At 49.6% G+C, this 16,449-nt stretch overlaps 1 protein-coding gene across 1 annotated transcript in view; it reads right to left on the reverse strand.

The window, feature by feature from the left end:
- SMARCC1 (SWI/SNF related BAF chromatin remodeling complex subunit C1) overlaps positions 1-2,634 on the reverse strand; it is a 34,170-nt gene extending 31,536 nt beyond the window's left edge. The window contains exon 1 of the mRNA XM_075588159.1: positions 1,959-2,634. Within this exon, the coding sequence (XP_075444274.1) occupies positions 1,959-2,540 (582 nt within the window). The 5' untranslated portion in view covers positions 2,541-2,634. The remainder of the gene's footprint in view (positions 1-1,958) is intronic.
- Positions 2,635-16,449: the final 13,815 nt, after the last annotated feature.

Genomic DNA, 16,449 nt, shown 5'->3' on the forward strand with positions numbered 1-16,449 from the left:
ACAGTAAGCGCATGCGCGCAACTGCGCATGTGCCGTCCGGTCCTGTGCACAGCTGTAGCCACTTCTGCGCATGCGCCAGGCCTGTGCTCAGCTGTAGCCACTTCGGCGCATGCGCCAGGCCTGTGCATGCGTTCAGTGCCATCTGTGTACGTCTCTGGTTTTCGGAACCATCTAGTGTTTTTTTTTTTTTTTTTAAGATGCCGGCAAAGAAGTTTCACTTCAAAAGGCTGGTTACTTTATAATACATGAAAAATGTCAGTTAAAAAAAAAATGCTACAAGTATTTTCTCATAGTACAAAACTGATTTATTAAAAACAAAAAACACATGCCGGATATTGCTTGGTGTGCAGCTCTAATGGGGCATTTGTAAAAGCAGGTAGCAGACGTGGGGTCTACTGTACATGATCCATTTCATAGAAAAAAAACACGGGCAGACTTTATTTTGCCCATATTTCATGCAATTAGCTCCAGAACTTGAACATTTAGATAAATAATCTTATTTCCAAGGTCTCAATTGTGTTTGCAGTTCTTTTTGTGCTGTATAGTTGAGTGTTTTGGGTGGTCTAGACGTTATTGGGTACTCTAAATAGGATTCGCTCTCCTGAAAAAGCTCTATTCTAGGGGTCTGGGTTTCTCAGTCTTTCAAAGTTCTGCCAATTTCTATCACATCCTTGACTGATTTTGCTAATTTCCCAGCCGTATATAAGGCTTGGTGAAAACGAACAAATCCCGGAAAAAATGCACACTTGGTATACCCACCGCTCTTATTTAGCAATCCTAGGGTCTCTGTGTGTGTTTGTTCATTATTTACCATCATATGTTTATTAAAACTTTGTTTTTTTTCCACGTTTAGTCCTATGTGGACATATATGTCAGCTGATGGTTAGCCTATGGTCATAGACCATTTTGTTAGGGATATATATATATATCTCACGGAGTAACCACTCACTTACTATTTGCCACAGCGAGTGCTAGATATAGGAACTTTTTCGGGGGTTTGGGGAACTCTTTGGACCCACCCTGCTAAAATGCCTTAGTATTTCCTATAGCACCCTGTTATTATTCAGTATTCGTTACTAGTATTAGGCTGAGCGGTATGGTCACTTTCGGTTGTTTGTGTGTAGCAATGAACCAGCGAGTTTGTATGCAGCACAAAAACCAAAGCACAATTCATGGTAGGAAAAAATAATAATTTACTGAGAACTTGTGCAGGACAGAGCAATAAAGCACTATGTCAAGTAAATAATTTTCCTAGCATACGTTGTGATTTTATATGCCGCATACAAACTCCCGGGTTCACACAACAGCAATATAATATGATATATAAATACATATATATACACACACATTGCGTGCAGCCTATTCCCATTTCGTGTACATATTTGTGTGTTACACCCCTGGGCCTGTGTGTTTTCATGTCTAGTCCCAATGCCAGATTGTGTACGCAGTAGCCTGTGTTGCTGCAACAGCATAGGGACATCCTAATGTTGCTGTCTCAGAGCATGCTGAAGTGTTTGTTGCCGTCTCAGGGACAGTGTGTGTTGGGGCATGCAAGCCAAGAGACTGCCTCACCACCTGCACGCGTGTCCCGCTGTACCCATCACTGCAACCCCCGCTGTACCCATCACACACAGTGTGTGTGGGGGCAGGACTGCGCTTATAGTGCCGACGACAGCGACGCCGCTTCAAAACAAATGTATCAAAGCCGTCGCGTGCGCTTATAGAGGGAGCGGAGCGACGGAGCGGTGGAAGTCACTTCAATTTGATTTTTCCAGCGACTGTAGCGTGACGTTAGTGTCGCCGGCACTATAAGTGCGGCTCAAGCTGCAGGTTTTGGGGCTCCCGTTACTTGGCAGTGCCTCAGTGAGACTCTCTTGATGGAAAGCACAGGCCGGCGTGGTGTAGTAGTAGTAGCCTGCAGGCCTATGAGCAGAAGTAGGCCCCCGCCCCCTGCTCACCTTCTTGTAGTGCTTCCCGATCCACACCCGCACACCGTCCAGCTGGGACACGGTCTCCGGGCTCTCCCAGAACTTCGCCGCAGGCCCGCCATCCTTCTTCCTGGCCTGGGCCAGGGCTGCTCCTCCTCCGGCTGAGGCCGCCATGGAGTCCCCGTCCCGGCCTCCCTCCTCCTCTCGCAGCTCCTCCTCGGCCTCCTCCTCTTCTACCTCGTCTTCCTCCCCCTCTTCCTCCTCCTCCTCTCCGTCGTCTTCGTCCTCGAGCTCGCGGCTGCCCTCGCGCCGCGGCGCGTGTTGCTGCTGCTGATGACGATGATGTGGCGACTCGTGCGCGGTGTCCTCGCGCCGCGGCGCGTGCTGCACCTGGTAGTGGCGGTTGGGCTGGGGGTCTCGCGCCGCCGGGCTTCCGTCCTCGCGCTCCCCGCCCGCCGCTCCTCCTCCCTCTCCGTCCCCGCCGCCTACCGCTCCTCGGCGCCGCCTCCTCCGCCTCGGTCCTTGACCCGCCATCCTGCCTCCGTTACCGCTCCCGTCGCTGCTGCCGTTACATCCGCTCGGGGGTCCGGGCCCGACCTGCCTTTGTTTCATGTTCTTTATTTGACTCGCCTGGGAAACTGAATGAAGCGAAGCGCAGGATCGCCACTCCCCCCATCCTCTCTCACTCCGCCATAAACCACTCCCCCTTGTGCTAAGCCACGCCCACACACAGCATTCTTTATGGCGCCGCAGTTTGTCAGCCACACCCATAGCTTCTGTAAGCCACGCCCACATAAAAAACACTCCCCTCTTCTAGAGTAGCCACGCCCACTCGGTATTCCTTCATTCTATCAGGCCACGCCTCTCCAAGGCAACAATGTATCCGCTGTTGGTCTTTCTTCGCAACTCCTGAACAAGCTAAACTTTATTAACAACGTTGCTTCTGAGTGTTCGCGCGTGCGCCTTGCAAGGTGAAAGAGCGGGAAATGGTGTACAGTACTCGTGAAATGGAAGTCACCTCCCGGGGCCCTCAAATAAATATGTTTCTGCCACTATATAGTTATAATACTCAACTGTAGCAAAAAAGACGGTGTAAAACAGCGCTAGAGACAATATAAAAAGTGTACTTAATAAAATATTGAGTAAACAAACACTGGCAGCCAGGTAAATACTGACAGTACAGTCAGTCAGGGAGCATGGGGAAAAAAGAGGATACCTGCGCCGCAATGAATGTAAAACAAAAAGTCCAAACCATAAAGTGTAAAGTCCAAATGGAGTCCTTAAATAAACTGGTGATGAAGGAACAAGATACTGGACAATATCAGGCAAAACAGACTGGAATCGCGCTGATGATCTTCAAAGATGGAGACCGGAGCACTCTCACAGGCGTCCCCACGTGACAGGGGTGGAAGGGGAGTCACACGAACTGCGGGACTTCCGGGCGGATATGACGTCACGCCTCACGATACTCCCAGAGATAACGTTCCTCCTTCACTCCTCTTCTCCCACGGCTTCACCAGCTGTAATACAATGTCCTCCACGGGCCAGATGCAGCTCTAAAACACACAAAAACCTCCCGACGCGTGGGAGAAGAGGAGTGAAGGAGGAACGTTATCTCTGGGAGTATCGTGAGGCGTGACGTCATATCCGCCCAGAAGTCCCGCAGTTCGTGTGACTCCCCTTCCACCCTTGTCACGTGGGGACGCCTGTGAGAGTGCTCCGGTCGCCATCTTTGAAGATCATCAGCGCGATTCCAGTCTGTTTTGCCTGATATTGTCCAGTATCTTGTTCCTTCATCACCAGTTTATTTAAGGACTCCATTTGGACTTTACACTTTATGGTTTGGACTTTTTGCTTTACATTCATTGTGGCGCCGGTATCCTCTTTTTTTTCAATACTCAACTGTACCTTAAATATACCTAACTGTACCTTCAATTTACCCAACGTTACCCTAAATATACCCAACTACCTTAATATACTTAACAATACTCTAAATATAGCCAAGTGTACCCCAGATATAGCCAACTATACCCTAAATATAGCCAACAGTACCCTAAATATACCCAACTATACGTTAAATATGTGGAAAAACAAAGTTAATCCCTGTGTTTCAGTTAATAAAGACGCTGACTGGCACTGAAGAGTTTGAAGCACGGGAGCCTGGTTCAATTCCCGGTGTTGGCTCCGTGTGACCTTGGGCAAGTCACTTTATATCCCTGTGCCTCAGGCACCAAAACAAAGATTGTAAGCTCCACGGGGCAGGGATCTGTGCCTGCAAAATGTCTGTAAAGTGCTGCATACAACTAGCAGTTCTATACAAAAACATGCTATTATTATATATATATATATATATATATATATGTATATGTATATATATGTATGTATGTATGTAACGGGTATTCCCTTTCGTCTGACCCACCCAATCTCATATTGGCCCGTGTGGTCATGGTCGTGTCTGGTGGTGCACCTGTAGGCAACAGGACTCCTGAGTCTCCCGCATGATGGTATTCGGGGATTGTCAATCCAGACAGGCAGCTGAGGTAGTGTGTGCGCCTCCACCTCATCAGGGTCTATGCGTCCGCAGGAAGATGGTCCTGATGAAGAACTCCTTCTTGATGGTGCCGTCCACTGGAGAGTAACTTCACACTCACACAGTGGGGGTATCTTTGAACAGGGCATCTTTATTGATCTCGTATGGGCAACCTGCCCTTCACAGCCAGCTGTCTCAGCCGCACATATTGATTTGCTGTTCCTTTGATAGGTACGCCCTCCCAATTGAGTGGGATCCCCTCTCCCCGTAGGGAGATCACCTCTGTGCCAGGTCCCTGGACACAGTGTGGCTCCTATAAAGTCTGATGTAGAAATGGACCACTAGTTACTGCACTAGTGGAACCTTCCTTCCCAACGCACTCCAACAACTCAGCAACAACAACCCTCTAACTTTGGGCAGTGCTGTGCCTTATATACTTCAGGAACGGTCACAGCTCTGATGTCACTAACTGTGGACTCAGAGCATGTAGCCACTCCCACCCATACATAGGGCACCTCACCAGGGTGTGAGGGCAAACCTCCATGATTACTGCTGGCATCCCTGTAACTTACCAGGTTTACTGCCAGCAGGGGAGACAACTGCAGACCATTTTACATGCATGGCTACATATATACAAACAAAAAGCAGCAGCCAGCACTCCAAGCAACAAATGTAAAGTCAAAGTGCATGCTCCATAGAAATCAATATAGAAACCTTGTCTTCCCATAAGAGAAGGCACAAAAGCAGCAACACTCAGATATAGCAAAAAGACATGTATTAGCAGTGACAAAACAGCACACTATAAACCCAACGTTTCGGTCCTGGCACCCCCCTGAGGAAGGTCCTGAGGAAGGTCCTGCCAGGACCGAAACGTTGGGTTTATAGTGTGCTGTTTTGTCACTGCTAATACATGTCTTTTTGCTATATCTGAGTGTTGCTGCTTTTGTGCCTTCTCTTATGGGAAGACAAGGTTTCTATATATATATATATATATATATATATATATATATATATATATATATATATATATATACACACATATATTAATAATATTAATAAACATATGTAATTATTTCACTACAGAAGTGCCATATATTCATGATTTGTTATTATATCACTACAGGAGTGCCAGATATTCATGATTTGTTCATGTATTAATAAATATACATAGTAAAACCTAAGTCTGTAAGATAAAGGAGACTTTTGGTTACATTCTATCCATCACTATGTATATTTATTTCCCCATTTATTGTTAGCCCAATGGGAGAAGCACGGATTCACTTTGTTTATTCACTTATGTATGGCCAATTTTTTCACCAGCAGCATGCTCCTTACACGGAGAAGCAGTGAATATTATATATATGAGATGGAGATACACTTTATTATGTGTCTGAGCAAACCTCGGCTGTCCTATAATGATGACGTTTATATATATATATATATATATATATATATAATCCATATGCAATAAATAAGTTTTGGTGCTTATCCCATAAAGCAATAACAGACCATACGACACCGGTTGCAACACGACATCAAGGGACAGCACGCAGGCAAGTAAATCACGAACCTTCTACATTTGATAGAAGACACAAAAAACGACGTTTCGATCCCCCAGTGGGACCTTTCTCAAGGTGGTGCACCACCTTGAGAAAGGTCCCACTGGGGGACCGAAACGTCGGTTTTTGTGTCTTCTATCAAATGTAGAAGGTTCGTGATTTACTTGCCTGCGTGCTGTCCCTTGATGTCGTGTTGCAACCGGTGTCGTATGGTATATATATATATATATATATATATATATATATATATATAGACAAAAAAAAAGACTGCGCTCAACAGGTAATAAAGATCTGAATGTAGTTAATAAACAGTATTGATTGGCATATTTGATTGACTATACATAAATTGAATTCTAATAGAATAGCTGAATTAGTACTGGTATTTTCTAAACATGCTAAACTAAAATCAATGGGTGTAATTGTGGACCTGTATATAATTAAACTGAAATAGCTAAAACCCTAAATCACTAATACAAATACATGAAATAAGTGATATAATAATATAATAAAATACAAATTTCTATGAAAGAAAAAATATATATAAAAATAAAAATAAAAGGTAAAAATAAAAAATGAAAAATGAAAAAAGGGATTCAAAAATAGGATCTGGCAGCTCTCCACAAGGACCAACGACCTCCCAGGAATCTGCGAACAACAAAAAAAGAAAGCGCCCGATCCTAGTGCAATATGAAAAAAAACACTTTTAATACAAATCGATTAGGTCCAACAAAAATACACTCACAAACAAATAAAAGGTAAAAGCATGTTATGAGTATACTCATTCGCCTCCACGTGCTGCTGTAACTCCGTTTGTAGACTGCTCACTCTTGGGTGAAGTGTCTGCTTCTCCAGTAGCCCTTATCGGTGCAGGAACTGTGAGAGTCTCTGGAACCGTGACCCGGAAGTAGGATCAAATGCCAGGATGGTGGGTATAACCCTGAGGTTTGGTGTAGACTGGCAAGGAGTTTTTCCCTATAATGCCCACTTATATGAAGTACCCGGTTCTTGTACCTCTACTGGCAAACCGCTCCCTTCAAGAATAGAGCTCCGGTCTTTCCCGTAGTCCTCCGGTGGGTATAGGGGTTGGAACTGTAACCCGGAAGTGTAATCGCCCCCTCTGTGTAAACCGGATGCGGAGCAACGGATGTGCGACCCCGCTGTTGAGATCTTATTATACCGGCAAAGTTCCAAAGTCCTGACACAACTGTGCAATAATAAAAGGCAGCAAAACGGCAGCGAACGAGTATTAATAAAAACTGGTCTAGATACCAATAAAAAATCCTCCCTACGCGTTTCTTCACTCAAGGTGATTTCATCAGGGGACTACTACCACCGGAGGACTACGGGAAAGACCGGAGCTCTATTCTTGAAGGGGGCAGTTTGCCAGTAGAGGTACAAGAACCGGGTACTTCATATAAGTGGGCATTATAGGGAAAAACACCTTGCCAGTCTACACCAAACCTCAGGGTTATACCCACCATCCTGGCATTTGATCCTACTTCCGGGTCACGGTTCCAGAGACTCTCACAGTTCCTGCACCGATAAGGGCTATTGGAGAAGCAGACACTTCACCCAAGAGTGAGCAGTCTACAAACGGAGTTACAGCAGCACGTGGAGGCGAATGAGTATACGCATAACATGCTTTTACCTTTTATTTGTTTGTGAGTGTATTTTTGTTGGACCTAATCGATTTGTATTAAAAGTGTTTTTTTTCATATTGCACTAGGATCGGGCGCTTTCTTTTTTTGTTGTTCATATATATATATATATATATATATATATATATATATATATATATATATATATATGTTTTACATTTTCTGTTGAGCCTAATTAAATCCCTTGCAGCACGCTTCCAGTAGGCAACACTATTAGGGTGTGATTAATGTATTTAGCCAATCCACCTGCAACTGCTTATTGAGCAGCTTGTGGGAGGTTAGTCCCTCCTTTTCAAGGTATATAATCTTCCAGTAAGGTCCCTGTAGATTCACTTTTCACTTTACTTGTGTAGCTTACCTTCGGTGGGGGGAGGGTGCTGCCTGACTGATCGGCGCCTGCCGGAGCTCCTCCCACCGGATCGGTAGTGTGGGGGCAGCCATCTTGTTTCTCGCGTATGCGCAGTACAACGCGTTGCGCATGCGCAGTGGCAGAAGTGCGGTGACCATTTTAGGTGGCTCTGCATAGAGTACTGCAGTACTACAAGTCCCAGGATCCTCTAGGAGGAAGGGGATATGTTTGGCGCGAAAACACCCCTCGAGGCAGTCTGATGGAGGGAGGCAACAGAGCAGGTGGTATCCAGGGAGCTGTGCTTCCCTGGACTAGGCCTAGCTAGGCCCTAAGTCACCTCAGTGAAGTATTGCAGAGAAGGCCCCAGGTTGGGGCGCTTCCCCTCTATAACTATTAGTGCTGTTGCATTGGTGACCGGACGGCACTGCGGTCTGGGACCAGGCCACATAGACATTTACGTGAGACACTCCTGCTGGAGCTCACCCATGAGGCGGATCAGGACCCTAAGGTGTGAGGGGATTGGTGTCGGAGGCCCTGCTGCGTGGGATCTGATTGATCCTATTCCATCAGCTGAACCTGGATACAGGAGTGTCCAGGAAGGTATAATTGCACCAACGGTTCACAGGGGTAGCGCTACCTCATATTGGGTGGGACTGACATTGGGAAAGACACCAGGGTTATTGGTGCCACCGCACCCTCCGTACTTTGGGGGAACTACCAAGTGTTGGGCTATTGGGTGTACCCTGGGGGTTACCATTGTAATTGTTATTGCATATGTGTCAGTAGACATTAGTTATATACCTATGTGTGTATTATTCATTACTGTGTTGGTTCCAGTGAGGGGTTTATCCCGCCAACGCTGGGATCCCTCATGGGTGGAGGCGCTGCACAATAGGAGAAAGAGCTCACCCCGGGCTCCCAGTGGTGGAGGTTCAGGCCTCCTGTGAGCAACAGGTACAGCAGCACGCGTAGTCGCCCGCGTAGTTCCCATAGGCATAGGGGCTACACTTGCATACATGTAAGTATCTCCACTGGTATATACCAGTTTTTAACTGCACTAAGTTACATAAGCGTATGCTTAGTTTATAAACCCCTTCAGGGTATATTTCACAGAACATTTATATGCATTTAGCGTAGGGACCTGCTGTTGAGACTTACCTTGACGTGGTTAGCAGGCTTGTCATTATTTGATCAAAGGATGTAACCAAAAGTCTCATTTGTCTTACAGACTTAGGTCCCGCCATGTATGTACAGTATATTTATTTCCCCATTTATTGCTATCCCAATGGGAGAAGCACAGGGCTTCACTTTGTTGTTTTCACATATGTATGGCCAATCTTTTCACCAGCAGCATGCTCCATAGGCCCGTTCTATACTGCCTGCGGCCGTGCACACCTGCGTGCCGCATGCTTTTTTCCTGTTATAGAGCCGGGAGCTACAGGTAGTGTGTGTGTGTGTGTGTGTATATATATATATATATATATATATATGTGTGTGTGTGCATGGGTTGTGTGAGTGAAGAAAGTCGTAAATAAGATTTTTTTTAAAGAAAAAAGTTTAATAAGTATTTTTTTTTTATTTGTGCACTCATTGACACACACCTGCACACATCCACACACCTGCACACATCCACATACATACACACATCTCCACACACATACACACATCTCCACACACATACCCACATACACACATACATTTGAGCGCCGGTAGCGGCGCGAAATCATCCTTCCCACGTCTTCGCCGCTGTCTGTCGGCTCCCCGCTCCCTGCCGTGCGTGCGCGCGCATGGCCCTTGTATAGAAGGGCTGGCTGATCTATAACTGCCGTGCGTGCGCACAAGGTAGCACGCCCCCGCACTATAGAACCAGCCGTACACGGAGAAGTGCAGTGAATATATATATATATTTGTTATACGTTAAATATACCCAACAATATCCCTCAGCACACCCATTTATCTACGTGCACAGTTCCTTGTGCTTATTATGGAAGTCCGGAGCAATGTAGTTTACCCAGCCATTTTTTGTTGTTTATTCTGACATTTCTGTTATTTATTGTATCATTTATCCTGTCTGAGCAGTTATTTCTTCTGCACAAAGACCAGAGGCTGAAGTGTGATTGTACTAGGGGCTTTTTATATACCACTAGAATTTTTTAGACACAGTTCCTCTTTGTAAACAAAAGAAAATAATTAACACACATTCCCAGCTAGCTCAAACTCCCACACCCACCACATCATGAATATATATTTATGTCAACAAGAGAGCTACTGAGCGTGGCAATTGTATACAGTACAACAAAAGACAGGGGAGCCCAATGCTACATCCAATTGACAAAACATATAAAGTAATAAGTGTAGCCAGGTCACCCTTTGCCCCCTGCGACCCCCTCGGGAGCCTCCGTGGGCACAAGCAATGCTGGGTACTGCCGGAGGCCAGCGGCAGACCCGACGGCCATCCCAAGGGTGGGGGCCGTTGCAGGGAGCGGTGCGCTGTCTCCGCGAGCGGGCCGGTTGCCGGGGACGCGATCGGGCCGTTGCTAAGGCCGCGGTCGCGTCTCTAAGGTCCCGGCGGCCGGCGAGGAGAGCGCCGCCATTGCGCTTCAAGTCGCGCATGCGCAGTGATCGCGCGAGGGCAGGAGAGCCCCAGATAGGTCGCGCATGCGCAGATAGGGGTAGGGAGCTAAGGCAGCTCTTCGGAGGTCGCGCGAGAGTAGGGAAGCATAGGGAGAGCTTGAGGCGGCCATTAGGAGTTAGTGTAGGCAGAGGGGAGGAACGCACGCGGTCCCAATGTTATTGTAGGGGCCTCGGGACTACAATTCCCATGAGGCATAGCGAGGCAGGCACCAGGTGCTTGATAGGAGCCAATAGAGATGTAGGACTGCCCTGGAGGAAAAGAGATACATTTCCCGGGCTTTGCATGAGTCACGTCAGTCAGGAAGAAGCAGAGCAAGGAGGCAGACAAGGGAAGGAGGTAGGGTGAAGGAGAGAGGGACTCCCCTGTATTAGGCCAGCACCCCCTTGGTCAGAGATAGCTCAGCTCCCCAGTAAGGTGAGTGTTGCCAGGGGCAGCCCTCAGGTTAGGGACCCTGCCACTTACATTAGTGGGAGCTGAGAGAAGGAAGTCTGCAGTTATAGAGTTGGAGTCAGGGAGCTGTGAGGGAAGTAGGGTGTAGGGAGCGAGTGCAGCTTCTGCCCCATATAGGTACCTACACTCCAGGTAGACCCCAACTCCCCACTAGTTGGGTGGGTAACTGTTCAGAAGGTGATAGAGAGTTGGAGCTAGGGAGCTGTGAGGGAAGAAGGGTGCGGGGAGTGAGAGCAGCTCCTGCACCCCATAGGTACCCACACCCCAGGTAGGCCCCAACCCCCCCCCCGCTAGCGTAGTGGGTTAAGTACTGAGGGAGGCCCAAGATAGGGACGCTGCCCTTAGTGTTGTTTAGAGTGCTGCATTGTCAGGGTCACAGCGAGCAGTGCTGTAAGGTCTGATAGGCAGGCACCTTGTTGCGCAGCACGTTGGCTGCAGCCTCCAGTGAGTTACAGCTTGCTGCGGTAGGCGCTGGGACTAGTCAGAGAGTAGTGGGTCTGGAGAAGGGCTATAGCTGTTCTAGTCACCTTGAGGTAGCGCTAGGGGTAGGATGCCTGAAGGGATAGCCTGTTAACGAGGTCAGGAATTCTGGAGAGGATCTGCACTAGGCTAGCCAACAGTAGGTAGACGCCCAAGTACTGCATGGAAGAGTACTCTAGTCCATTCCAGATCACTTACCGAAGGGACTTGGGTAGTTGGGGGAGTGGGACAGGTCATTACCCCTGCAGGCCCTAGGAGTTCCCCAAGCCACTACAGGTTGCTGTACTACAGGGACAGGCCCTAGGTTAGGGTTCCTGTCACGTTAGTACCATTTATATAGATAGGGACACAGCGGCTGCTGTTGTTCCTGTGGAAGCGGTTGGACCCACGTTGGGGTCCACAGAGACGATTCCAGAGTGGGACCGCCCTAGTGGTCCGCACGTGCAAGGAGTTCGGTTGGAGGATCAGACGGATTCATCACACGTCTGACCCTTTGAGAAGTTTGTTGCTGACCCGAGCACCGGAGTGCTCGGCAGGTATTATACCATCACATGTGCACCAACAGGCCTAGAGGTTCTTAGTGACTGCGCAGTCACCCATTGACTATCTCTGTAGGAGTACGGGACATTGGGTGGGGTTCTTGGGACACTGGGTGGGATCACCTAGTGTTTGGGAATCGTCCTGCGAGACGTCACTGTTAGTGTCTCACCGTGAGAGAGACACAGGTTATCATTATTATTCGTTAGTAAAGTCCTTAGTTATATAATCACTGTGTGTGTGGTTTCTGATTGGGTTCCTATGTAGGGTAATTCTACACTTCCATAGAATCCTACACAGGTGGAGGCGCTGAAAGAAGATTCGTTCCAGAGGATTCACCCCAGGCTCTCATTAGCGGAGGCTCAGACCTCCTGTGAGCCTGCAGGTATACGCACCACACCGGTAACACCACATGTTCTACTCACCCACACTACATATGAGATTGGGTGGGGTGGAATACCCGTTACATTTGGAGGCGCTGCTGAGAGACACCTGGGGTGCCCTGTCCATTTTTTCCAAATTGTCCCGTCCCTATTTTTGTCACCATGTTTGTGAAGTCCGGAGACGAGGTCCTGGCCTGGGCTTTGAGGCAATACCTAGACCCTGGACAGGTAGTGGCGGTAGGAGGCATTCCCGTAACTATACCCAAAATGAAGGTTCGGGAGTATATGTGTAAAATTCCTGAGTGGCCATGGACATGTGTCTTAGATGAGGAGCAAGATCCCACGTCCACATGGAAGACCATTCTTTTTGTAGTAACCCACATTGAGAATATATGCCTGGCAAAGGCACCGTCCGCACTGTTCATGCCCGGGGGCCCCTCAGAAGGGTACCCCCTAGTCTACGCAGACCAAGCAGGATGGCGTTTCCCGCCAAATCAGGAGAGCGCACGTGCTGCTGACTGCCAACCTGCACAGCAAGATGTTGCAACAATCTGTCCGGGATTGGCGCGAAAATCAGAGCCCCTCCCCAGTGATGTGAGTGACTCAGAGCAGAGCCAGAACTACTCACTTGTAGAAAGTGCCCTTCCTACAGATTCCACCAGGGGGAGCAAACACTGTAATCTGCAACCATACGTTGACGCCGTGCTAGACTGTTTGATTTCTGAAGAGGTGTATTCCGATGTTGCGGACCCTGCTGTGGGCCCGTGTGCCCTTCGATGGTCAGTCAGACCTACTGCAGAGGTACCATCGGTCCTAGGCTTGGGACCAGTACCTACAGACAACAAGGGTGAGTCGACTGCCCCAGGGGTGTTGGGGGTGAGCCTCCAGGTGACCGCGGAGCACGATGGCTCCTTAAGTCTGGTCGCCCGGGCGAAGGGCTCCCCTCTGCATCGCGTCCTGGCGGAGGTGTCCTCATTAGAAGATAGCTGTCCAGTGGTGCGAGTGGACCAGTGCCCACTGCCTATTGTGCCAGAAGAAGAGAAACCCATCGCAAGCCAGCCGAGTGGTAAGGAACCCCCTTGCCCCCCACAGGCTCCGATGGAGGTGGCCGTGAAGAAGGCCAGAGTTGCGGCTTCTGAGCGGAGTGTGAGCCCGTGTGCTCCGACACAAGTGGTCCCAGGACTGGGATCCAACGCTCCCGAAGTTCGAGTCAGTGAGTGGGCTGTCCCAGAAGAGTTGGGGACAGGTCCCGATACCACCAAGGTGGGAACTGACAGCGTCCCCGAGGACCTGTTGGACACCGTGAATCACCGCAGTGGTAAGGTATCTACCCTTTACCCCCTGCCAGGTGAAACAGAGACTTTGCTGAAAGAGAAGCGGCCCATCCGCCAAGTAGTGGACCGTGGGAAAGGTCTTGGCCGCCTGGCCTGCTGTTTCCAAGGCGTGGATGACCAGGTAAAGACCGGGTTGAAAGACACTGTGCTATTCCTTCCACCAGGGGGAGGAAGTAGTACTGAACCAGTGACTGTCACCCCAGAGTGTGCTCTTCAAGAGAATTTTCTGGGAGAGGCTCACGGACGCAAAAGTGAGGTACCCCCACCTGATCAGTTAGGGGCACCCCACAAATGGTCTCAGCTAGCCTCGGGAATTATGGGGTGTGATGTGACATGTGTTGGTGAGGTTAAAGCCGATCTGTTAAGTGTACGGGGTATGCCATGCCATTTGTCAGTGTGTGAAATTGTGCCCTGTTATGTCGTTCCCCAAGCGAGGGCGTTGGGTGTTTCACCAGGGGGAGAGTGTAGCCAGGTCACCCTTTGCCCCCTGCGACCCCCTCGGGAGCCTCCGTGGGCACAAGCAATGCTGGGTACTGCCGGAGGCCAGCGGCAGACCCGACGGCCATCCCAAGGGTGGGGGCCGTTACAGGGAGCGGTGCGCTGTCTCCGCGAGCGGGCCGGTTGCCGGGGACGCGATCGGGCCGTTGCTAAGGCCGCGGTCGCGTCTCTAAGGTCCCGGCGGCCGGCGAGGAGAGCGCCGCCATTGCGCTTCAAGTCGCGCATGCGCAGTGATCGCGCGAGGGCAGGAGAGCCCCAGATAGGTCGCGCATGCGCAGATAGGGGTAGGGAGCTAAGGCAGCTCTTCGGAGGTCGCGCGAGAGTAGGGAAGCATAGGGAGAGCTTGAGGCGGCCATTAGGAGTTAGTGTAGGCAGAGGGGAGGAACGCACGCGGTCCCAATGTTATTGTAGGGGCCTCGGGACTACAATTCCCATGAGGCATAGCGAGGCAGGCACCAGGTGCTTGATAGGAGCCAATAGAGATGTAGGACTGCCCTGGAGGAAAAGAGATACATTTCCCGGGCTTTGCATGAGTCACGTCAGTCAGGAAGAAGCAGAGCAAGGAGGCAGACAAGGGAAGGAGGTAGGGTGCAGGAGAGAGGGACTCCCCTGTATTAGGCCAGCACCCCCTTGGTCAGAGATAGCTCAGCTCCCCAGTAAGGTGAGTGTTGCCAGGGGCAGCCCTCAGGTTAGGGACCCTGCCACTTACATTAGTGGGAGCTGAGAGAAGGAAGTCTGCAGTTATAGAGTTGGAGTCAGGGAGCTGTGAGGGAAGTAGGGTGTAGGGAGCGAGTGCAGCTTCTGCCCCATATAGGTACCTACACTCCAGGTAGACCCCAACTCCCCACTAGTTGGGTGGGTAACTGTTCAGAAGGTGATAGAGAGTTGGAGCTAGGGAGCTGTGAGGGAAGAAGGGTGCGGGGAGTGAGAGCAGCTCCTGCACCCCATAGGTACCCACACCCCAGGTAGGCCCCAACCCCCCCCCGCTAGCGTAGTGGGTTAAGTACTGAGGGAGGCCCAAGATAGGGACGCTGCCCTTAGTGTTGTTTAGAGTGCTGCATTGTCAGGGTCACAGCGAGCAGTGCTGTGAGGTCTGATAGGCAGGCACCTTGTTGCGCAGCACGTTGGCTGCAGCCTCCAGTGAGTTACAGCTTGCTGCGGTAGGCGCTGGGACTAGTCAGAGAGTAGTGGGTCTGGAGAAGGGCTATAGCTGTTCTAGTCACCTTGAGGTAGCGCTAGGGGTAGGATGCCTGAAGGGATAGCCTGTTAACGAGGTCAGGAATTCTGGAGAGGATCTGCACTAGGCTAGCCAACAGTAGGTAGACGCCCAAGTACTGCATGGAAGAGTACTCTAGTCCATTCCAGATCACTTACCGAAGGGACTTGGGTAGTTGGGGGAGTGGGACAGGTCATTACCCCTGCAGGCCCTAGGAGTTCCCCAAGCCACTACAGGTTGCTGTACTACAGGGACAGGCCCTAGGTTAGGGTTCCTGTCACGTTAGTACCATTTATATAGATAGGGACACAGCGGCTGCTGTTGTTCCTGTGGAAGCGGTTGGACCCACGTTGGGGTCCACAGAGACGATTCCAGAGTGGGACCGCCCTAGTGGTCCGCACGTGCAAGGAGTTCGGTTGGAGGATCAGACGGATTCATCACACGTCTGACCCTTTGAGAAGTTTGTTGCTGACCCGAGCACCGGAGTGCTCGGCAGGTATTATACCATCACATGTGCACCAACAGGCCTAGAGGTTCTTAGTGACTGCGCAGTCACCCATTGACTATCTCTGTAGGAGTACGGGACATTGGGTGGGGTTCTTGGGACACTGGGTGGGATCACCTAGTGTTTGGGAATCGTCCTGCGAGACGTCACTGTTAGTGTCTCACCGTGAGAGAGACACAGGTTATCATTATTATTCGTTAGTAAAGTCCTTAGTTATATAATCACTGTGTGTGTGGTTTCTGATTGGGTTCCTATGTAGGGTCATTCTACACTTCCATAGAATCCTACACAGGTGGAGGCGCTGAAAGAAGATTCGTTCCAGAGGATTCACCCCAGGCTCTCATTAGCGGAGGCTCAGACCTCCTGTGAGCCTGCAGGTATACGCAC

The sequence above is a fragment of the Ascaphus truei genome, chromosome 2, assembly GCF_040206685.1.
Source record: "Ascaphus truei isolate aAscTru1 chromosome 2, aAscTru1.hap1, whole genome shotgun sequence".
NCBI lineage: Eukaryota > Metazoa > Chordata > Amphibia > Anura > Ascaphidae > Ascaphus > Ascaphus truei.